Source organism: Podospora bellae-mahoneyi, chromosome 3 (assembly GCF_035222275.1).
Source record: "Podospora bellae-mahoneyi strain CBS 112042 chromosome 3, whole genome shotgun sequence".
Taxonomy (NCBI): Eukaryota; Fungi; Ascomycota; class Sordariomycetes; order Sordariales; family Podosporaceae; genus Podospora; species Podospora bellae-mahoneyi.
The window spans coordinates 655,742-680,374 of NC_085882.1; the positions used below are offsets into that span (position 1 = coordinate 655,742).

Below are 24,633 nucleotides of genomic sequence, written 5' to 3' on the forward strand. Positions count from 1 at the left end.
GACTTATATAATTAATATATGTATATATTAATTTTTCGATTTAGCGGCCGTATGTTTATTTTAGCGGCCTAGAATAATTAATATTAAATAGCTAAAGGTAGTAAAAGGAATATAAAAGTATATAAAGTATAGAAATATTATACTATTAATAGTAACGTTAAAAAAAAATTCATGATAGCTTTTATAATTATGGAAGATAAATAACTAGTATATACCCTTTACTTGGAACGCTATATAATAATTAAGATACTTAATTTAATTTAAACTTATTAGAGTTATAGTTTAATTATTATTAATGATTTTAATACTTTGAGTAAACGGTAAATCATATGCGGTATATTAATTAATAAAATAATATTATATAATGAAAATAATAAAGAAAAGAATAATTTAAATAAAAGCACTAATTCCCTAAATTACTATTATTTATACGCAACTACTAAACTAAACTAATTTTACTTTACTAAAGCCGTTTAAAGCTATAATTATTATATTTATAAAAATAATACTTATTATAAACCTAATTTCGTCGAAATTATAAATATTATTAAATCATAGTACCGTACTTGACTTTAATATTCTCTATAGGCGTAAAGTATTTAGTAATAACCTTTAAATTTTTACACTTAGCTTTTTAATAATTATATTTATACGTAAAACGCATACGGAGCTATAGCTAGCGTTTAACGAAATTATATCCCTAAAGCCTACCAACGGGGAGCGCGTCGTATACGCGTAGCCGTTAGTTAGCCATATCTTCCACACCACGTAATCTTAGTAAAAAAGCTCGCGCATGGAGCTTAAAAATATATTAAATAATAATATCCTCTTCGGATTCAGTAAGCTTTCTCGATTTAGGCGTAGTATCGCGTGGTGTAAGCTGGCTAGCGCGCCGACGCCCTAGAGTCTTACGATCGACTCCATAGATCTTAGCGGCGGCTCGTTCGCTTAGATTCTTATCGTTTTAAAGCGCTTAGAGGGCTAAAATTATGTAGGCTTAATTTAAATTAGAAGGTATCTTGGATGATTAAGGAAATTGTTGTTAAGTGCGAAGGTGTTATGTTACGAAGGAAGTGAATCACTCGCTTATATGGGTCACTCGCTTATAATATACGTTAAAGGTATTTTTTATTTCTACAGCTAGACTTAAAAACGTTTAAATAAGAAGCGTGTCGCCAAGCATAGGTAACGAGGGACTTCCTACCAATACTGAACTTTTTTTTATTACTAGAGAATAAATCATTAAATCATGGAATTTAAAAACGAGGTTTAATAGTAGCGGGAGTAGATGTTATTATTTCGGCCGTATTTAGTGTAATACCTAAGTTTCTAGTACCGGAGTACTATAAAAAAATATAGAGTTTACAACGTCTTTAATCCAATTTAATTTTACTTTCGTTAAAATTTAAATTAATTCGCTAACGAAAAGTCGAAAATATTTCTGAAGTATTGCATTTAAAGTTAAGGTTTCGTGTAATTTCAATTCATTTTCAATGATCATTATGAAGTATAGCTAAAAGCTCAAAAGAAAATTACTATAGAATAATTCGAAAGTTATTATAATTTCAAAGTTAAATGTAAAAAAGTATCTAGGACGCATAATAAAGTAAGGCGTGCGTAAAACAGAGTTATAAACTTAGGTTAAATTCATTGAATAATTAATTATTTAGCTTTATTTAAAATCGCTAATTTACGGAATATTTTTAATCAAAAGGGATTAACTTAATTTCTTTCAATAGTTTCGAAAAAGAGGTAAAGAAGAAGTTATAATAAAAAGTCGGGGCCCGATATCATAATAAATTTATAATTATATTTATAGATGGATCAACGATCGGTAGTTCTAGTATTATATAGAGAAAAAATAATCGGGATTATTATGGTAGTATTTATAAGGGATACTTTGATAATAACCGTTTTAACGACAAACGTAAGTAAAAATACTAATATTAAACACTTCAGTATTCTATATTTAAGATTAATCGATATCAATATCATTTAATAAGAAGAAGCGTAAATCTGGGGCTAGGGTAGGTATAACTTTAAATATTTTGAAAGAATTTACAAAATAATGAAATAATTTAAATAGAAATAGCAAACTATATTAATTAGTATATTAAACAGACCGAGGGTTATAAAGGTCGTAATTATCGGGTACTAATAAAGTAAAGTAATATGTTTCGGAAAGTTTCCAATTAAAAAAATTGAATAAGAGGAAATAGAGATCCAGGAGCTATAGAACAAAATAGAAAAGTTAAAAGGAGAGTACGAAGAAAGAGATTTTGATATATACGTTTTGTAGAATTAACTAATATAAATTATTACGGAAATTATTATAAGAGCTATGAAGAACGATAACGCTATATAGTAGGAAAGACCTATTAAATAAATAATATTAAAAAGGTACTATGGAAGCATAAAATTATGATTTCGTACACACTATTATAGTTTATAAAGTTCGCATATAAAAACTAGGAAAATTATTTAAAAAGGTATAAAAGTGGCTGGTTTTCGAATCCCGAAAATATTACATATAGTAATATTTATATAGTATATACTTTATGAAAGAAATAAGGTACAATTCGATTTTAAATATTTAAAGTGCCAGAAAGTACTTTAATTTTAATGTATTATATATAAATATATAAAGTATTATTAAAGCACATCGTTGTACGGTTATGAGCCAAGATATAAGATAGTTAAGGAAGGTAAGTTATAGCTGGTTAGAAGGATTATAGTTAAAGGGTTGAGGGTTTACGAGGAATTAAACCATTTTTTCCATAAAAGGTTTACGACCCGGTTAAAGTAAAAGGCAACCTTTAAGTAATATAGTTCGCTTTAAGGTATACGAGATACTACTTTAACTACATGAATGGTAGGAATATAAACGTTAGAGTTTTTGTAAAAAAAAAGCGGTCTTAGTATAGTACTTAAGGCCGGACTACACGTTATACTTGCGGAAAAAAGTTAAGTAATATTATTAGGTAAGAAACTTCCAAAAAAAATCTAACAAAGAGAATAATATTAAATACAAATATAATGAAATGCTAAACGCAACAAGGATAAATAACGAAAAGAAATTAGGTAAGAATGAATAAAAGACTTCTTGTTATTGAATAATCTAAAGTAGGAAAACACTTTTAAAAAATATAATCGTTTTTTAAACGATTCATGACCTTTTACGAAAGTTAATAATCTTTAACGGACTACAAACAGTATTACTAAAACTATCAATATAAAGAAAGGTATAGGATACTGATTTTATACTTATTAACGAAATCGCTATTAAATAAAGGAAGCAGTAGAAAAATAAATATTGTTAGATTATAATATAGTAAAAGGATATTTAAGCGGTAGTACTAATGAATGAAAGAGTGGAAATAAATTTAATTTCGTTATAGTTCATATACTAAATTAAAATACTATTAGAAAAAGAAGGAATAGGTTACAATAAGAAAGTTATTTCTAACGTAAAAATTTCATAGAGAAATATTACCTTTAATTATTATAGTGGAAAAAAAAGAATCATTTTTATATTAAACATTGTAGACATAAGACCATCGGGAAAGATAATTTAAAATAACTGTAGTATAAGTACTATGATTCAAATATTGATTAGAAGGATAGTAACTATTTACGATTAAGAATCTTTTTAAAAATATTCAATTAACTATAGGAGATTAGAAGTATATATAGAATAGAGTATAGAATAAGTACCCCCTACGGTACTATTGCAGAGAATTCAAGAAGTAATAATATACTTTAGTAATATAAGAAGTAAAATCGAGAAACTAAGATAAATAAGGTTAGTAAAGATATTAGAGATTAATAAATATATTTATTATAATATAAAGAAAGGTTTAAAAAAAAAAGTAATACTCGTAGAATATTAAGGATATTAAACTTTACGGCTAAGTATTTAGAGGGACTTTTAAAGCGAAGACTGTAGGATTATAAAATTGAATCAGAATAAAAAACTAAATTACGGTTATTTAGGGTTTATTGTACTAACAATAAATGAAGTAAGGAATTGTAAAAGTATGTCTAGAAAAGTTTAAAGAGAGGATATATTATGGAATTGATATCATTAATAAGATACCTTATTTTTTTTGTACCGGAAAAAATGGTAATTTACAATTATATATAGATTGCTATTAATCAAAGAAAAAAACGGTAAAAAAATGGTTATTCATTATTATCCATATTTGAGTTACAAGATTAGTTAACTAAACCGTAATACTTTATATGTTAAGATATATTTATTAAACGTATTTAAATACTGATTAAGCAAAGGGATAAATCCCAAAAAATATTATATAATACAATTGAAATTAAATAAAATACTTCTGACGTTTTGCCTTTTTATTAATTACGTAATACGAAAGTACATTGATGGAATTATAATATATTATCTTGATAGTATTTTTATTTTATATATGTAATTTAAAGGAGTATAAACGAGATATAAATCATATGTAACTTGTTATATGGAACCGGACTTTTTGTTAACATTGAAGAAAATGAGTTTTATATATTAGAAATACGATATTAAAGATATTTAATATAGCTAAGAAAGGTTTACATGAAACTGGAGAAAATTAGGGTAAATCAAAAATAAGCCATACTATGATTATAGATATATATTGAGGAATTTTCAAGGTTTATAAGCTTTTATTAGATATTTATCGAAAAGTATACCGAAATTATGTAGTTATTTGATTATGGAATTTAGAAAAAGATACAAATTCTGGTAGGTGTAAGAAAAAAAGTACGCCCTGTTAAAAATTTAAAGAGATATCTTAAAACACTTAGTATTTAAATTAAACTTAGATTAATTATTCCAGGTCGAGGTTAATCTATGAAATTATACAATCAGTGAATAATTAGGCTGGCAAAACCAAAATAGGGAAATATATAATAACGTTTTCTTAAAGAAATTAAAAAAGGTACGTTATGATTATTTAATATATACTAGAAAATTATTTATCATTATCGAAGCGTTAAAGAGTAAAGACTTTACTTTAACAGTATCAATTATGAATATAGATTTATACGGATTATAAGAACTTATAATAATTTACTATTATAAAAATGCTTAATAGATAGTAAATATAATGATTAGATATTGTTTGAAAATTTATTTTTTAAATTAATTTTAAAAGGGGTTTTGAAAACGTTAGGGTAAATTCATTTAAGTAGTAAACCAATCATAATGAAGACATATCCGAGATATTACTTTGCTAGCATATAAAATATTAAAAGAAATTATTTTAAAATATTTATTTTTATTCATAATCAAGTATTGTATCATATATTACAAAAAAACTATTTTTAATAACTATAAAAGAAAGTTAAGTAATGATATTACAGAATAATAATTAATGAAAAATTAAAGTTATAAGGTATTTGAAAAAATAATTAAAGAAACTATAGTGTAAAAATCAAACGTGAGTAAAGCTAAGTAATAAAATAATATTAGTAACAGAAATCTACAAATAGTATTGTGGAGGATATAAAGGTATTATACAAACTGTAGAAAAGATTAAATAATACTTTCAATAATTAAGAATTAAGGGTAACGTTAAAGAGATTATTATTTAAAGTTATTGTTAATAAGTTACTTTATCAGCAAACTCAATCGGTGAAGTAATTAATAAATCTAATACTATAATATATCATACTAATATATATAATCAAAAGAATCTATTACGGACCGCGATACTAAGTTTATATAAAAGTTTCAAAAAATACGAATAACGTCGACTTGTTGCCTTTAAGTAAATAATTAAATAAAATAATTTAATTACATCATAAAATGATATTTGCGAAATTATATGAATTCCGAGCAAACCGATTTGATTAAATTATTATTTATAGTACAGTTAATATATAATATATTATCAACAAAAACGATTCAAATTACGTTATTATTCCAAAACTTTCAATCTGAAGTGGACTTACGGTAGGGACCTAGCGTTAAAGTACTTAGGGCTAGGGTCAAGCTAAACAAGTTATATATACTTCATGAAGGAAAGGATCCGGAAACACTATAGTATTCAAAAAGCTTGATGAACTTTGCTTTAAGATAATACGTAGGAAGTAACGGAAAACGAAAGAAAAAGCATAATATAAAGGAAATATTAAGTTTCCGGTTCAATAAAGGTAAATTAGAATATTTTACTAGTTAATTAGAATATCCGGCTATGAATTATTCGTAAAACCTAATAGTAAATTTTAATTACTTAAATAATTAAATAAGTTCTACTAGTAATACTTAAACCGGTCTAAATACAAGAAATTATGTAAGTTTTACAGATTATATTTATAAACTTAAATATTGAATTTCGGTATGAATCGAACCACTACTTTTGACGTAATAGTCAACGTACTACGTACTGTATTATATGATTAATAGAAATAAAGGAATCTAGGCTTAATTAGTATTACGTACCCCAACTGCCGTAAATAAGATAAAGGTGTACTACGTAGCGAGATAATTACAGAGCGTATTTAAATTTACGGAGGTTTACCTATAAACTTAGATATTAAGAACCTTAATGGGAATCGAACCTACGTTTTTAGCGAAATAACCGGCGTGTTATGTATTATATTATAAGGTTAGAAGGTATAAGGGGCCTAACTATAATTAGTACTATATACTTTAACTATTTTAACAAAAGTATAAAAACGTAATATCAGTAATACTTTGTATAATTAGGAAGGAAGGATTAACTATATTAGAGTAGAATAACAAGTCGGAAAGTAAGTTAATGCCTAAAGAAGAGTCCGTGACGTAAAGAGATTATATAACGGTATCCTAAGCGGCGTCCGGCCGCGTAGCAGTACCTAATAAAGAATTAAGTAACGTTACAGTTACGGACTACGGTACTTAAGAATCCTCCTCCTAAATACCCTACGCGAAAAACATTCAGATAAATTTAGTATTTAATTATAAAAGTTAATTTTTAAGCTCTTACTGTTCACATTTAAGTTCATTTTACTCTTTTATTATTCGAGTTATTTTGAAGCGGTTATTTATAATATAAAAAAAAGAAAGTATATTTACAGTTGAAATTAATACTGAATCCGTTATATAGAATTTCATAATATATATAATCGGAATATTATGGAAATCTAGAGATTACAACAAAGAAAAAATATTTATAATATTATGAATAATGAAAAAAACCTAAGCTACAGACAGGGACTTTATTCTAGAGAGGAAAAATTATATTACAGTTTTAAGAAATAATAAGGCTATAAGGAACTAACTAGGATTAAACTAAGCGATTAAGCGGGGCTTATGGTTTAGGTAAATAGGACGGACTAATAAGATAGGGACACAGGACTGCGGTAGGGCTTGCGGTCTATGGTCTAGCATCGGCTATGACGAACCCCTATCCAGAACCTCTGAAAGGGATATTGGTTGAAGGCACTTCTGAATAACCCTGGTTCGGTACAGCTGAACAGTGTACAACAATGGCTTGTCTCGATCACAACAGTCTACATACCAACGATTGTAACTTGAATTGCATACTGCGGAACTGTCTATCTACACTAGCCAGTTCCTCCGTATATATAGACCTAGGGACCTTGAGGTGCTCGCCCTGCTATGCCTTCGATCATCCCGAGCATCTTGCATCCTGCAGAGTGCTCATGCTTCTTGGCGCCATAGCACTTCTGGCCAGCCCTGATTGGCTGACTCCTGACTTTCCTAATGATTAGCTGGGACGTCCTGCGCCCCACATACTGCGCGACTTGCCGTTGGGTTAACTGTGACATCGGCTAATTAGGAGAGACCGAGGACCGTCTATAAGTTAACGGTCCACGGCCCCTAGATCTATATATACGGAGGAACTGGCTAGTGTAGATAGACAGTTCCGTGGTATATAATTTAAGTTATAATTATTAATATTTTGGTTATTGTAATCGAAATAAGCTAACGTATATGATAAGCGAGTGCACCAGACAAGTGAGTGCACCAGACAAGCGAGTGCACCAGACAAGCGAGTGCACTCGCTTATCATATACGTTATTTGTTATATACTATTTAGCTGTGCTAAACTAAGATTGTTTAAAAGTGCCTTTAACTAGTATTCCTTTCAGAGGTTATGGATAGGAGTTCGTTATACCTACTATTTAAATATATTTTATATACCTTGAGTTTTCTAGACTTTTTGGATTTTTGGTAAGATAATTAAAATTTATTAAAGAATATAGTTTTTCTAAAGGGGTAGTATCTAATATTATAGAAGTTTATTTTTATCTTGATTACTGCCCTAATAGTTGCTTTACTGACGAAGCTGGTGCTAGTTAGATAGCATAATTTCGCCGACTACTTAGCTTAACACCACGTGAACCAATCCAAAAGCCCAACGACGCTGCCCAACGATATCTTCTACCCTTCGCTCCCTTCCACACACAACTACTCCGGCAACAATACTCGATATGGACTCCCAATATCACAGTACCCTTTTTCACACCCCCTTCGAGGTTCGGGATGCTATATACTCATCTCTTTTCAGTTCTACAATACTTTCCTTTGCGACTTCAGTTCCAACCGACGATGCAAGACTCAGTAAACTCCAAGCGCCATTACATGCTACCGCTCTGCTCCGCACTTGCCGAAGGGCTAATGCGGAAATCTCCAAGTCATGGCTCAGTCACGTCCTGTTTTATTTTGATGATCCGATGTCGCTGCTTGACAAGCTCGCGCCTATCCCCTTGGAAGAGCTGTCCCTCATTCGGTATATCTCTGTGCGTGGGGATCCTCTGCTGCTTACCTACCCGCCAAAAATACAAGTACATCACAATCTGGTTGGTGTATTGAAGCTTCTTCCCCGGCTACAGCTACGCCAGCTTACGGTTTTGGGGAGCGGTAGCGACAAGTTCCAATATCGGATGTTGGACGAGTTGATCAAGCATGGGAACAGTTGGCAGGAATTACGTTTCATTAGTCACGACTCTGGGATACTTGGGTATGCTTATTATTGCCTTGATCCGACACTTTGTGACCGGTACCAACGGCGACCACAACCAGAGCATTGGCAAAGAGTGATGGAGGAGAGAGACGGTGTACATTCTTACCCGTCAGTCTCGATTCATCGAGGAAAGCGGGCCGGTCATTGCGGAGCTGTCTTCAAGCCTGAAACCCGGGAGGTGATGGCGCAAAGTTACAACGGGGCACCATTTTCAGTGTATGATTACGGAACAGCGGAGGACCCAGTGTTTATCAGTGAGAATGAACGAGGCAAGGAGCTCATGGTGGCTATCAGAAGAGGCCAGCGAGATGTGGACTACGAAGAAAAGACCAATAGTCCATTTCTTCCAGGTCGCGACATTCGGAGAGACTTTCCGGGCAAGACTTGGGTTGAGATCCGCGCTGCATGTACCAAGGCAACATATTGATAGTCGGACGGCCTCCCACCTGAAAACAGCCTCGATCTCTACCTGGGCATCGATGAGCTCATCTGAACTTCGCGTTGTACCTATACCCTAACAATCAGAGCATCACTATTAGAGATGCCCTTGAACTATCCAGGACCACGACCTCTTATCTGTATCTGTTGAATATTACAACATCGGAGCCAGATGGTCATATCGCACTCTGTAACCACGCTTCTAGCGGGCTTAGGCTGCCTCGACTTCGAGGATACTCTTGACGGACTGTATAGGCCTCCAGATTTCGACAATGTTGAGCCCAGCGCTGGCTATCAACTCACGCCACTCTTCCTCGGACCGCTCAGCCGCGGCAAGACATGCCATCATTGTAAAATCGGATACAGTAACCCTTGAAGGCGGCTTCACGCTGCTCACCAAACTTTCATGTATCAGCAGTCTCGGATAGCCTTTCCTCACAGCAGGTGCCAAGGTTTGCAAGATCTTCTTGGCCGTCTCAGCTGGTTAGCCATGCAACAATTTGTCCCTGAAATAAAATCGGCACCCCTTTGATTTTGCCGGCTGTGGAGTGAAGAAATTGTGTAGCTGTAACTGGATGACGGGACCGACATTCACTCCATTGAGGGTACCGAGTAAATCTTGAAGGGCCAGACAGCCAGGGGCAGTCTCTGGATGCCGGGCCAGAAACTTCTTCAAATCATGACCTTGACACCGCCGATATTTACGACAAGCGGGCGAATCTTGTCGTTGTCGATCTGTGAAGGAAGGGCGAGGATGGTGTCGAAAGGGTGTATATCGACCCAGGGCGTCGGGTTGTATTTGGAGTGGCACTCCAGAGCATCGTTGAAATCTGATGTCAGGGGCGTACTTGTCCATACATGCCAGCAAATGAAAGATCCTCAACCAGAGCCTTTGCCCACGGGGTTCGCGCATATGTATACTGTGCAACTTATCTGATCAGTGACTGGCCAGATATGTATGACACGCATCATGCGCCCTACGAGTTCACCACTCCAACATCAATGTCCGTATTCCGTATCACACTTTAAGCAAGAGGGAAATGCGAATGAGAAGCTCATCGGCACCCGTGAGTTGAGCCAATATGGAGCATGTTATGGGGGCTCCTTCACGCTCGGCCGCCCATTTTGTAAACACCCCAGCGTCGATGAGGATTTTACTGGAGTGTTGATGCTGGGGATGACCCACTTTGGTCCCAGGCGATGTCCCAAGGACATTGAATTCTCCGCAGGGCTTCGGAACGCTGCGTCTCTCGCACGCATTATTTCGGTGTTTGAGAAGTACGTGACGCCAACGCACTCAAGACTGGCCAGGAGCTGGTCTGTTGGTATCATATTGTGCTGTCGGTAAAATGTTATCTCATTTGAGGCTGTCGTCGAGTGGTAGATTGGCACGGGACCGGGTGTATTTATCATCAACCTCACTCTCCCCCTCATTCCGATACCGCCACGCGGCCCCATGTGCAGATATCTGTGGTTAGAATAATATGGAAAGTCCAGGGATAAGCTCAAAAAAGACTGCTGCACAATACAAGTAGTTCGTCATGGCCCCTGGTCATAGGCTTTCTTTGTGGCCCACCTGACCACTTTTATGTTGAGTACACATTGGTATAACAACCATATCCACCCCTTGCTAAGCACTGTTGTCAAGCTTTCCGTGTAGGCTGGAATCAGGATAATAGGCGAGCAAAACAGCGCCAAGCACCAATGGAGTATCGAAAGTTGTATAATCTTGTTGATGACCTGGGGCACCATTTTGATCCCGCCTGCGGTGGGCTCAGGTGAATAACATTCTGAGATCCAGATGTCCTCCCCACGCATAGCGCTCAACGTGGGTGGATATTGAGTGAGGGATTACACGAGTACACTAAGAGATTTCAGTACATGGCTTGTGTGGTGTTGGGGACTGGGGAGTGTAGTTTGCTAATCGAGCATGCTGCGCAGCGTCTGCGGTGACTTTCATAGCCCGGTTCAATCTTATCCACTCGGTCTCTCAGGGATGCGCATTATCCACGAACAGGGACACTTGACTGAGTATGAAGAATTCGTTCCAGCACATAGCCAGGTCTCCCGTCAACAGTGACGTCGGGTAAGATCTCGCGACTAAGATAGATAGCTTTGGAGGAGCGACCTGGAAGTCGGAGGATCCACAGTATGATGGGTGTGTCCGTTGCTTCCCACTCTCTGGGCGAGAACATACCGCAAGGGCATGCTGGTAGTTTCCAGACCAAAAGTGACAAAAAAGAACAATCAAAAACCCACAGTTTGCAGTTTCCAGTTGTTTGTTTCATTTTAGCTTCGACAGTGGGTGGGGCCTTGTTTGGGTTTCCCCCACCATACTCCGTTGCTCCTCTCGCTCTGCTCCCCCCTCTTCAAGCCTCTCTTCATCTCTCTCCAACACTGTCTACATTTCCCTAACCCCTCCACTCAATCTTCGCAACCAACCTGCTATGTGGGGTCTCGAGCTGCCACCGAAGTGTTGTGTAGTCTGTAACGTGGGTGTCAATGTGTCACGTTTATTAGCCGAAGGCCATCGCTACGTAGTAGTAACGACCTTGTAAAAATTATTTAGGGATAGGTATAGGCCGACTTATAATAATACTTAAGAGTAATTTCTATAACTTATTTAAACCTATTAATCTTTTACATTATTATTATAATAATAAAAGTGGAGGTAATAAAATATTATATATGTTGAGTATTTCACTCTAATTTAAAATTTTAATTCAATATATTTAGTAGTTGTTAATATAATTGAAACTTAAATCTACTACATGAAATGTACATATATATATATATATATATATATACATTAATTGTAAGCTGAGAATGAAAATAATAACTGGAAACGAAAAATAAAATAAAGAGGTAAATAAGCATAAAAGAACCCCAAAAATTATAACAGTTCTTCTTCCTCGAATATTTCATGAACGTTACGCTTTATTTCATAGATCTCACTATATACCTCTTCATTATATCAATACCTTTTTATATTAATACTTTAATGTATTAGTTTTTTAACCTTCACAATATATTCTTTCTTTGTCTCCTTTACTTTTTAAATAATATTATATTTTCTCTCTCTTGTTAAGTTTTTTATTTACTGTACATTATGAATTTTCTCTTTTGTGTGTTTACATATTTTCATAATATTTTTTTGCTTTACAAATAAGTTTGTTTTAGTAATCATAATACTCTTAAATACTTTTGTACTTAATTATACTGTATATAAAAGGTTAAAATAGGGATAATTAAATATAATAAATAAATTTACTAACGTATATTATAAGCGAGTAACCCATATAAGCGAGTGACTCACTTCCCACTACACCGTAATAAACTATCCTCAATTATACCGCAATAATACTAGGAAGTAACTACAATTATATTAGAAACGGCTGAATCAGATAATTCCCCAGCCTCCTGGCAAGTGCACGCGTTATAGCTAAGCTTGCCGCACACACCACAGCACCGAACCTTTGTATGAGCCTCCTCTGCACCACTATTATCCCGCTGCGTTTCTTACAGTCCCTCTCTACCGACGACCTTCTTATTTAATAGATCATGTAGATCCTATATAGTAAGTGATCCTCCGAGCCGCATACGTCTTTTCAGCTCTCCGGCACTTATTTAGTGCCTTATTGGCCTTACGGAGCGAAGCGTTCTTTAATTAAAGGAGGGTTACTTAATATATTATAGCTATCGTACCTTTAGTAAGCTAATCCATAGTAATTAATATCGAAATCGGGAAATTATTTCAATAGTTAGTAATACGAATTTTAATAAGTTTTAACTATAAATTAGCTTCTCGGGGGTTATATAATATTTAAGCAACTTGACGTCGTAGGGTATTAGCGCGTAAGGTTAAGGGTATTAATATACGAAGCTTGATATCTAGCTTAAAAAGTACCCTTTCTAGATTATACAGTATAAAGCTAACCCTTGTAAAGCTACCCTATACAATTTTTTCCGTTATAGAAGTAAAAAAGGCTTTACGGAGAATATAAAGAAACTCGAACTTACTTAAATAATTAATATATATATATATATATATTAGGTCTTTAATTTAATAGCCGTACGCTTATTTTAGCGGCTTGAAGTAAATAATATTACGTAACTAAATGTCACAGTTAACCCAACGGCAGGTCGCGCAGTATGTGGGGCGCGGGGCGTCCCTAGCCAATCATTAAGGAAACCAGGAGGCAGCCAATCAAGGCTGGCCAGAAGTGCTACGGCGCCAAGAGGCCTGAGCAGTCTGCAGGATGCAAGATGCTACGGGTGATCAAAGGCATAGCACGACGAGCACTTCGCAGGATGCAAAGTGCTAGGAGTGATCGGGGCCGTAGCAGGGCAAGCACCTCAGGGCCCCGAGGTCTATATATACGGAGGAACTGGCTGGTGTAGATAGACAGTTCCGCAGTATGCAATTCAAGTTGTAGTTACAACATCTTGTGATTACATTGAGACATCTTGTCGTACACTGTTTAGCTGTACCGAACCAGGATTATTCAGAAGCAGCCTTCAACCAGTATCCCTTTCAGAGGTTCTGGATAGGGGTTCGTCATACTAAAGGAGGTAAGAAGAGTATAAAGGTATATGAAGCGTAATAATATTATTTTATTCATAATAACGCTCGAATTTAATTAAATAATAACTTCATAATAATTAAAGTATTTAATTTAATTTAGGCTTACCGAATTAATAATTTAGTTATTATCGGTATTGATGATATATTACATAAACGGTAAATTATCTTTAATATATTAGGTAGAAAAGTAAAACTATATAGTTAAAATAATAAACGAAAAATAGTTTAATTAAAAGTATTAACTCCTTAGATTACTATTAATTATTCATGATTATTAAGTTAAGTTAGTTTTACTTCACTAAAACCATGTGAAATTATAATTATTATACTTACGAAAATAATATTTATTATAAACCTAATTTCGTTAAAATTATAAATATTATTATTTATAATACTATGTTTAACTTTAATATTCCGTATAAACGTAAACTACTTAATAATAACTTTTAAACCTTTATATTTAGCCCTCTAATAATTATATTTACGCGTAAAATATATATAGAACTATAATTAGCGTTTAATAAAGTTATATATCTGAAGCTTACCAATACAAAGCGCGTCGCGTATACGTAATAATTAGTTAACTATATCTTTTACACTACATAATTTTAATAAAGAAGCTTATATATATATAGCTTATAATATATTAAATAATAATATCTTTTTCGGATTAAGTAAGCTTCTTCGATTTAGGTATAGTATGGCGTTATATAGGCCAGCAATTTCGCCGACGCCTTAAAGTTTCACAATCGGCTCTATAGATCTTAACTTCGGCTCGTTCGCTTAGATTCTTATCGTTTTAAAGCACTTGGAGGGCTAAAACTATATAGGCTTTATTTAAATTAGAAGGCATTTTGGATGGTTAATGAAATTGTTATTAAGTGCGAAGGTGTCATGTTACGAAGGACGTGGGTCACTCGCTTATATGGGTTACTCGCTTATAATATACGTTATTCTGAATCATAATTTTTATTTCTCTATTATTTTTTGTTATTATTAAACTTTATAGTTTAATTTTTATAATATCATAATTCTCATTTTTAAATAAAAACTATTAAAGGCTATGCCTCATACAGCCTGTAGGTGTCACGGTTTTGGTAGAAGGTGGAGAACTGGCGGACCAATAAGAACTGCACCGGGAGGGTGAGCGGGGCTTACGGTCCAGTGGCCAGGACGGACTAATGAAATCGGGACCAGGGATTGCGACGGGGTTCACGGTCCACGGTCCACGGTCCCCAGGTCTATATATACGGAGGAACTAGATGGGTAGCAGATAGTTCCGCAGTATGCAATTCAAGTCACATTCGTTGGTATAAAGACTCTTGTGATTGAGACAAGCCATTTGCTGTGCACTGTTTAGCTGCACCGGACCAAGATTGTCTAGAAACGCCTTCGACTAGTATCCCTTTCAGAGGTTATGGATACGGGTTCGTCACAATAGAATTATAATTTAATAGTGAAAAAAAAGGGAGGAAATAGACTATTAAGAGATGTCATTAACTTATAGTAAAGACACTGCGGATTATCTACAGTGCTCGTTGCACTACTCCCACGACTCCCCCGGAGCAAAGAAAGTTAAAAATGCGAGGCAGAACCAGTCGTCTCCATGTCTCTGGCTCTGATCATCCAATTCTTTGGTGATTCACCATCCCTATGCCACGGTTTCTCGTGACATGGCAGAGAGATATCCATCAACAAGGCAAACAAGGGGTTTGTCAAAAACCCTCTCACTGGATCCCGATGACAGTGTTCAAAAGGTCTCTTGATACCTCCTTGCCTGAGCAGAAGGTTGATATTTGACAGCCAGAGACCAGAAGAAACAATAGAGAGAGGCGACACCAGCATCCCTCGAAAGTTTACCTGCTCTATAAGCCTCACCACCGGCACATTTTTGATCAATTCAAGTAGCAGGAATGGTGAGCGCTCATTAAGTCTCCCACAATGATAAACTAGGTACGGGAGGTAATCCGCCTCGGGGTCCATCACTCGTGTCAGCATTCTGACGTGGAAGGAATTTCGAGCATGCGCTAGCAGGTAGCCCCAAATCTCTTCCAGGGGACTCTCGTCAGATCGCTGGAGATAAGAGTGCAGGACGAAAAGCCCTTGAACCCTGTAGTCCTCAACGCCACCAATCTGGCTTTGCGGTACAGCCAGTCAGGCTCTTGCTTGAAGCAGGTCTCGTTGCAACACTTGATCAGCGATCGAAGACAACTTACTGCATCGAATTTTAAACAGAGCTCCAGCAGCAGGTGCGTACCCATAGTGTGATGCAAACGGTCGTTTTTGCCGTCCAAAGCATCGCGGTACATGAGTAGCCCGTTGATAGACTTCTCGGCCTCCTTGTCAGTGAAGTCTCCGATGCCGAAAAGATACTCAAGCCAATCTTCCCGATCACTTTTGATCGCTTGATTGACGAGGCTGTCATCGTATTCAAAGGGAACATCCGTGACATTGGGACGGGTGCGCTCGATGTCAATGATCCTGGCCATGTGTTTGTTGGCGAGAGCCAGATTGAGCTGATCTTCGGCTGACAAATAATGGGATCGGAGCAGAAGCCGGATGATGTGTTGAGCTTGCTGGGAGGAACCCAATGTACCGGTTGTCAGCATTGACTCGGTGTTGATGGCCATACTGACCAGATGAGGCAGGTATATGAGATAATATAGCGTTGATGGTGTTCTGGTGCTTTGTTGGTATGTGTGTATTGATGATAAATGAAGTTGGATGGCCTAGAAGTAAGGTCTGAAGCTGGGAGGTGGATTTCTATTACTGAAATATGCTTCTACCGATAGCATTGTTAAGTCACAAGTCCTTTCTTCATCCTGAAAGACACATGTGGCTTGTTTCCGTAATGGATACCCAGTTTTAGAAAATGCAAATAACAGCAAGACAGTCCTGTAGGTAGAATTGTATGTCTTTGTTGTTTCTACACAATAACTTTGTCCCCGGCTATAGACATGTCTTTTTTCTAAAACAAAGATTTGATGGCCAACAGAAACAGCGCCTGTTCCCAGCCATGCCCAAAACACCAAGCTGGCCAGGTTCTGTACAAAATGATATTCCGACAGGCATAATATATGCGCCGCTCGATCCATCTTTGATCAAGCAAGCCGGTCATCTTCTTCAACCCGACTTGCCACGCAAGAGAGCCGTTGCAAGGGTTGCAGGCTGTTCCAAGATGACAGCTGGACCAGCAATGACCGACTCCTTTGTGGGCGCCCCCTGTCGATCCGCAACGCACGCAACGATGACCCCCTTGGTCTCAAAGTTGCGAGGGATAGTCACCCAGATCTCCTCGCGGGGCCAGTGACGCGTGTTAATGGGAACACTGATACTGGCCGTTGCATGAAAGAACACGGCATAATACTGGATGCGCTTGTTGAAGTAGGGCTGGTTACGTGGGTCGTCAAAGTGCAGACTGATCCTCGAGCCTGGCGTCAGACTCACAGTGTCCTTCCCAGCCGAAAGGGCCGGCAGCCGTTGTCGGTTGTGGGGAAATTCCGGGTTCTCACGAGGACAGCTTCCAGGGACAATGAATGCATTGGTGGAGTCCAGAATTTCACCGGCGAAAGGGAAGATGGTGTCGGATGGACCGCCGAATGGATCTGCCTTCCAAATGTCCAGCAGCGCCCACACCTCGTGGCGGGTCTCAACCTCGGCGATGGCCAACATGGCTCCTTTGTTGAAGTCGAGCTTGGGAAGCTGCACCAGACCCGTAAGGAAGGCCATGCTGGAAATCTCAAGTACAGTCATCAGCGCCATATACCCAACGGGCTCAGTAAAGGGGAACCGGTATTGGCAACGACCGGGCTTGATGGAGGTCGGCGAGATTTGGTTCTGGAAGATGCGCAGATGGCCGGCCTCGTTATTGCGGATCTCCATCAGGCGCCTGTACGTGGTGTTGGGCATCCCCGCCTTGACGAAATCTTGTGGGGTGAAGGCCTCAATGCCTTGCTGATAAAACTCAAAGATTAGCCATTCGGCCGACAAGAGGTTCTGCCAAACCCAGTCATCAACACCAGGGGGCCCTTTCTGGGTTGGGAAGATTGGATCCGAAATGTTGCCTGGAAAAGGTCTATCGGTGCCCCAGTAATAATTGTAAAGATTTGACTGGCCTGGAATGGGACCGTATGTGGGATCCGCCAGTCTCTGGGCTTCTCCGGAATAATGAGGCGGTACCAGAGAAGCCGGGGCTGCTCTCACATGGTCGCAAAAGAGCGTCACTGCCCATGCCAGGAGGGGGAATTTGACGGCCATAATGCCGAGAAGTATCGAATCTGAATATCTGAATTGATTGTTTTGGAAGAACCTGAAGGTAGGCTGGGCTGGGAAGATATTATATGAAGACAAAACGGGGGCTGATCCAAGCACGCGATCAACTTGTTTCGATGGTAAATATGACAGACTGGAGGTGGACTTTTGAGATACGAGGGCATGGAAACTACTCACGGAACGGGCCCAAGAACACCCAAGAAAATCCGGCTCAAAACCATCCGGTACGCGATTCATTCCGTCTGCGCACCGGGAGGAAGACTGCAAGTAAAACGTGCGGTAAACTAGGAACGTGGTGTTTTCACACTGAGGCTGCCTCAAAGCCACTCGCAACCGGGCGAACCTTGGGTAAGTAGTCGGTGCGATGAAAGATTCTCGGGTCGGAGTTTTGGGTAACGGTTGCAGTTGAAGAAGGAAGCAGATTTGGATGGTCCCCCATCAATTGCCGCCGGCCTTGCGTATCGCGACCGACGATGCACCGGCGTATACCAATATTCTCTCGGATATTGCTGAAAAATTCATTGAAAACCTGGATCAAGGCGCCGTGGGTGACGACCTTCCCTTCACGGAATATCAACGGCTGACCGAGCATTCGGGACTGTCTCCAAGCTCCGGGATATTGTCGCACTACATCAAGAGAGGAGACGGTTTTCGTGAGCAATGCTTTTCTCGAACCTCTCACTCTTCTGTTGATTTATACCTACCCTGCGTTTCACCTTTCTGTTATCATGTTCCTGTTTGCCCTCGCAGTGGCAGCGGCTATTTGCGTGTTCCAGCTTGCTCACTCTCTCCAGAGAAAGAAATCTGTCCGACGGCGAAATGACGAAGAAGCAGCTCGGTTGGGATGCAGGCCCGCTCGCGTGATGCCCACCAAGGGGTTCTTGGGGTTCGGCCGGCTTGTTGAGAGTGTCAAGGCCACCAAGGCCGACAGAGGTCCCCAGTACGTCGTCGAGGCCATCGACCAGGAGATGGGCAAAGATGTGCACACCTGTGTGGTCCCGATTGCCGACTACGAGCTTATCGTGACCCGCGATCCCGCTAACGTCCAGGCCATGCTCGCCAGCAAGGCCCCCGACTGGGATGTTGGGGAGCAGAGAAATGCTAGTTGGAAACCGCTTTTTGGCTCCGGCGTCTTCACCAGTAGAGGCGAAGCCTGGAAGCACTCCCGTGCTCTGGTGCGACCTCAGTTCACCAAAGACCAGATCAACGACCTTGCTTTGATCGAGCGCCATGTCCAGCAGTTGTTCTTTGCCATTGACAGATCATACGGAGCCGGTGAGAAGGGATGGACCGCCGGTTTCGACCTGCAGCCCCTCTTTTACAACATGACCCTGGACATCACCACCGAGCTTATTTATGGGTACTCGGTTCATTCTCAGAACCCATCGGAGCGGGTTGAGTTGCCCGTTATCCCTGGGTATGAACCTCCCGACCGAGAGAATATCGGCACCCACATGGACGCCGGGAAGGCCTGGATAGAGACACGAGGAGCCCTGTGGAAATACCGCTGGCTGCTGCCGACCAAGGAGTTCAACGCCCACTGCGCAGCTGTGCATAAATACGCCGAGTGGTTTGTGCAGTTGAGGCTCCAGCGTGGAGACAAGTATTTGGCCGGGATTCAGTCCGAGACTGGGCTCACCTCCCCGGGTCGCTACATCCTCTTAGATGAGCTCGCAAAGCTAACACAGGACCCCGTTGAGCTGCGCAGCCAGACACTCAACATCCTTACTGCCGGTCGAGACACCACAGCTTCCCTAATTGGATGGGTTTTCTACTTCCTGGCACGCCATCAGGATGTCTTCAACAAGCTACGAGAGCAAATTCTACAACAGTTTGGTCCATACCACCCATCCCAACCGAGCGGCATCGAGTTCAAAGAGCTGCGAGACTCCATCCCATACATCAACTCGGTCGTTAATGAGGCCCTTCGTATGGCGCCTGTCATCCCGCTCAATGAAAGAGTAGCCGTCCGGGACACGGTTTTGCCGCGGGGCGGCGGGGACGACGGCAACGACCCCATGTTTGTGCCGAAGGGAACGCAGGTCCTCATCCCAACTTACGCCATGACGAGGAGGGATGATATCTGGGGCCCTGACGTGGATCAATTCCGGCCTGAAAGGTGGGAGGAGAATGGAGGCCGCAAATTCGGCTTCGAATTCATTCCATTTGGCGGCGGTATCCGTCAGTGTTTGGGTCGTGAGTATTCGCTCCTCCCGTGGAGGTTGGCTCAGAAGAACCTGGACTGACAGAAAGACAGAACAATTTGCGCGAACGAAAACCGCATATGTTATTGTGAGATTACTGCAGCGATACGACAAGATCGAGAACGCGCAAGAGCCAGCCGATGCCCCTATGAGGTTCCACCATACCATCGAAAACAGAAGCGGGAGCGGTGTGCAGGTCAGGCTGCACGAGGCATGATTTTCATTGGCGTGTGTTTGTAGTATCGCTCTGCGAATAATTTATCGCGTCCTGGTTTTGAAGCATGTTGATGATCAGGTTTGTGATAAGGCTGTTCGCCAAGACACCCAATACCACTCCAGGATTCTTCTGAGGGAGGGTCAGGACGGCCGGTTCCGAGATTTCCAGACCTCAAACTCCACTGCAGTGCAAGAAAGCTTCAAGGGCCAGGCAAATGAGGGCACCAATCGAGAGTCCTGAAGTATCGCAGGATTAATCCGATAAGGGAAAGAAGCACCCCACATCGCATCATCCCCAAGGCGTGCTATCCCGGCACGCCCGGCTTGATAAGACACCACCTCGGAATGTGTTGTCCAGATCCCCGCACAAATCAAGTTCAAGTCAAACTATTCTTTTCATAAACTTGACTTTCCCTTCCTTTGAATACATTCTTATCATCCGCTCCACATCAATAACGAAAATGACAATCAACAAGACCCTGCGGGGTCACAAACTTTTGATGGTCATGCCCTGGGAACAGCCGGCCGAATTCATTGAGAATCTCAAAGCTGAGTTTCCGGGCTTGCAAGTGGTCACCTATCGACAAACAGAATGGGACCAGACTTGGGCCTCGTTCCCTGACGAGGAATGGAAGGATGTCACCGTCCTCTTGACTTTTACGGTGCTGCCGACGCCGGAACAAGCCCCAAAGCTGGAATACGTCCAACTCATGAGGTAAGAATAGAATGATTGGCACAGGACCAGTACGAAGTACGTGGCATGGCTAATTAAACCTCCCTTTGATGAAGTGCTGGCGCCAACCATGTGTTGGATCTGCCAATCTTCAAGGACACCGAAGTCAAGTTTTGTACAGCCAATGGCGTTCACGGCCCCCAGATATCGGAATGGATCATTGGCACATATCTAGCCTTTCAACATCGATGTGGGTGTTTGGCTTCGCCTCTTCCCTCCTAATACCTAATTTCATCTTTAACACTGACCCATCTCTCCATCCCAGTTCCCCAGTATCATGAAAAGCAGAAAGAAGGCCGATGGGATCGATCTGACTTGAACCTTATTGATGATGCCGTCCAGAAAACAATGTTGGTCTCCCCGTGCTGTTCCCTCCGTGCTTTACCTTTACCGTTATGTTCATCAAGATTAACACGCCGTCAGCGGAATTCTGGGCTATGGCTCAATAGGCCGTCAAACAGCCCGTTTAGCCACTGCCATGGGCATGAACATCCATGCTTACACCCTCCATCCTCGCACTACGCCCGCCTCGAAAAAAGACCATTCTTGGACGCCCCCAGGGCTTGGGGACCCCGATGGGATCTACCCTTCCAAATGGTTCTCGGGCTCTTCGCGCGCAGACTTGCATGCTTTCCTGACCTCTGGGCTGGACCTGCTGGTTATCGCCACCCCCCTGACGCCCAACACTCAACATCTACTCGCAGCGGCCGAGTTTGAGTTGCTGGCGGCGAACGGCAGGAAGGGAAGGACATTCGTTTCCAACATTGCTCGCGGACCTGTGGTCAACACACCAGATATCATTCACGCGCTGAAGGAAGGGTTGATCAAAGGTGCAGCTCTGGATGTGACTGACCCTGAACCTCTTCCAGGTGGACACGAGCTCTGGAGTATGGAAAACGTCATCATCACTCCCCATGTATCTGGCGCATCGACACATTACAATGAAAGAGTCCTGTCCATCTTGGAATGCAACCTCAAGAGATTGAGCGAGGACACGGAACCGGTCAACAAAGTCAATAAGAGAGAGGGCTATTAGAAGACTCGTTGAAAGGACAAACAAATACCTCGTACTGTTGGATAGGGTGAATTGACTAATGCGGCGGATGCTAAAAAAACAGGAACTTATCTCCCAATCGAAGAGTATGCATTCAATGGCGTGTATCAACCTCTTCTGGCCAAGCTCTAAAGGAGTAACGAGAAACCGACTGTGGATGCTACATCAGTATCTACATTCCATACAGAATTAAATATTAAATCTACCGAACCTCAACTAGCCATCATAGCATAGAAGTCGGCCTTCTGATTCCCAGATCATCACCATCGTCCTCGTGGTCTGTCATGTCGAGATCAATATCGCCAAAGTCTGGAATCTCCAAGATGTCTGGTGTTGCCAGCTCGTGTCGGTTGCCGATTGTTTGTGGCATCGGGGAGGGCATTTCGTGCACAGCTGTGGAACTATCGGCTTCGTGGATTGACGTGAACGGGTGTGTGGGCGGTTTCGTCAGCCCCTTCTCTCGAAAGACCAGAGTTGATGTATTGTGTACCGCGGTGCCAGGAGTCGGAAGAGGAGGAGGGGCAAGAAATGATTCGGACGAAAAGAGCGGCGGAATTGCTGATTTTTCCGTGGTCATCAACCGTTTCTCTTCACGGCGTTTCCATGCTCGATGACCCAGCCATGCGAGGACGAGGAGAACAGCCAGCCCGGCAAGGACGCCGCCAACAATTGCGATAATGACACCGGTGGACGGCCGTCCCCCTCCGACAACTGTTCCGTCAGAACTGTCCGAGCTGTCCGATCCTGGAGGCAACGATGTTGGGTTCGGAAGGGGCGACCCATACTCATCGGTCGGAGTTGCTGTGTTGGAGGGATCGGTCGAGTTTGCCCCACCTGTCGAGCCTGCTACTGCCTGGAAGAACTTCTTGCTTGAAGCTTGTGACGGCGACGTCCCTGATCCGCCGAGAGATTCCAGCTCATTATGACGCCCACTTCCTTCGTCATCGCCATTCCCCTCATTGTCCCCGCTTCCTTTGTCATGACTTGTTTCGCTTCCAGTGCCTCCCTTGCCGCCAGTATTGCCCTCGTCGCCATGCTCCCTACTGCTTCCACCGCCGCTTTGACTTGTTCCGCTTCTACTATCACCACCGCGCCCGCTTCCACTACCGCTACCGCTATCGCTCCCGCTTCCACCACTGCTCCCACTCCCACTCCCACTCCTATTGCCGCCGCCATTGCCGCCGCCGCCTCCGGTGCTGGTTCCGCTTCCACTCCCGCTTCCTGTCCCGCCCCCTGAGCCGTTACCACCCCCCGTCGAGGTGCCTGTGCTCGGAGGTGGGTTCCGCCGAACACATCTCCTCTTGATGCGTGGTTCTTCATGAAACCCCCACAACCCCTTCCGCGCGATGGATATCGTGTTACCCATCTCTGTGTCTCTTTTCCAACCAGAAGTGTTATGCAGCAAAATAAAAGAAAGGTAGCGAATGCTAAACTGCGCAAAATTGAAAGAGTGTAATCAGTGCTTCACACTGGGAGCCTTCAAAAAATTATGGCCTCGTGTGGGTGGCCGTCCCATGTAGAATGGTGGTCGTTGATAGTCGCACCAAAGACGATGGCCAGGTGTAACCGAGCACAAAAGAGAAAGGAAAGAGGGAAACGCCACGAGGAGGCAAGACGGGAGAAAAGAGAAGGCGGAGGAGGTCGGGGAATGTTCTCCTGGTACGGCGCAGCAGACCACCCATGCCACCACCAACAACTTTGCCCGGTTTTTGGTGTCGACTGTCGATATTGAGGCACTAAGCCCATCCACTTCCAGGAACCCTACTCACCTGTGCCTCGAGGACCTCGACAGGATGCCCGTGGCATCACACCGCAGTGCGTCTGACAATCTCGTGACTCAAAGGTGCACGGACCGTGGATGATGGGCGGGTGTTGGCTCCGGCGAGAACGAGATTATGATTGAGGCACAGGATGCAGGTTAGGTGCAGGTAGATGGGTTGATCATGGTGCCAACAGCAAGTCACCGTCACCTGGGGGCCAGGGGTTGAGGAGTTGGCATGATCGCGCATGCGGGTGCTCATCTTGTTTGTTGGTGCTGTTGATGGGGAACGCGGCGAACGGAGGCGTGGCATATCACTTCGAGTTTTGAATTGCAGATGCACGACACCTATTTACTGTCATTCCTCATCTGTTGACGAAATAATACGCTGAAT

At 40.9% G+C, this 24,633-nt stretch overlaps 6 protein-coding genes across 6 annotated transcripts; 3 read left to right on the plus strand and 3 right to left on the minus strand.

The window, feature by feature from the left end:
* Nucleotides 1-8,445: 8,445 nt before the first annotated feature.
* On the plus strand, nt 8,446-9,405 carry QC761_301900 (uncharacterized protein; the record flags this gene model as incomplete). Its single annotated transcript, XM_062877338.1, has 1 exon — nt 8,446-9,405. The coding sequence occupies one exon, from the start codon at nt 8,446-8,448 to the stop codon at nt 9,403-9,405; it is 960 nt and encodes a 319-aa protein (XP_062733087.1).
* Nucleotides 9,406-16,922: 7,517 nt separating this feature from the next.
* QC761_301910 (uncharacterized protein) lies at nt 16,923-18,510 on the minus strand (the record flags this gene model as incomplete). Its single annotated transcript, XM_062877339.1, has 2 exons — nt 16,923-17,955; nt 18,451-18,510. 2 exons carry the CDS (start codon nt 18,508-18,510, stop codon nt 17,125-17,127), a joined length of 891 nt encoding a protein of 296 aa, XP_062733088.1. The 3' UTR covers nt 16,923-17,124.
* A 336-nt stretch (nt 18,511-18,846) lies between these two features.
* On the minus strand, nt 18,847-19,505 carry QC761_0049300 (uncharacterized protein; the record flags this gene model as incomplete). Its single annotated transcript, XM_062872454.1, has 2 exons — nt 18,847-18,900; nt 18,978-19,505. 2 exons carry the CDS (start codon nt 19,503-19,505, stop codon nt 18,847-18,849), a joined length of 582 nt encoding a protein of 193 aa, XP_062733089.1.
* QC761_0049310 (uncharacterized protein) lies at nt 19,002-20,694 on the plus strand (the record flags this gene model as incomplete). Its single annotated transcript, XM_062872455.1, has 2 exons — nt 19,002-20,469; nt 20,531-20,694. 2 exons carry the CDS (start codon nt 19,002-19,004, stop codon nt 20,692-20,694), a joined length of 1,632 nt encoding a protein of 543 aa, XP_062733090.1.
* A 186-nt stretch (nt 20,695-20,880) lies between these two features.
* QC761_301930 (uncharacterized protein) lies at nt 20,881-24,629 on the plus strand. Its single transcript, XM_062877340.1, has 4 exons — nt 20,881-21,408; nt 21,483-21,616; nt 21,692-21,776; nt 21,850-24,629. Exons 1-4 carry the CDS (start codon nt 21,155-21,157, stop codon nt 22,460-22,462), a joined length of 1,086 nt encoding a protein of 361 aa, XP_062733091.1. The 5' UTR covers nt 20,881-21,154; the 3' UTR covers nt 22,463-24,629.
* QC761_301940 (uncharacterized protein) lies at nt 22,704-23,846 on the minus strand (the record flags this gene model as incomplete). Its single annotated transcript, XM_062877341.1, has 1 exon — nt 22,704-23,846. The coding sequence occupies one exon, from the start codon at nt 23,844-23,846 to the stop codon at nt 22,704-22,706; it is 1,143 nt and encodes a 380-aa protein (XP_062733092.1).
* Nucleotides 24,630-24,633: the final 4 nt, after the last annotated feature.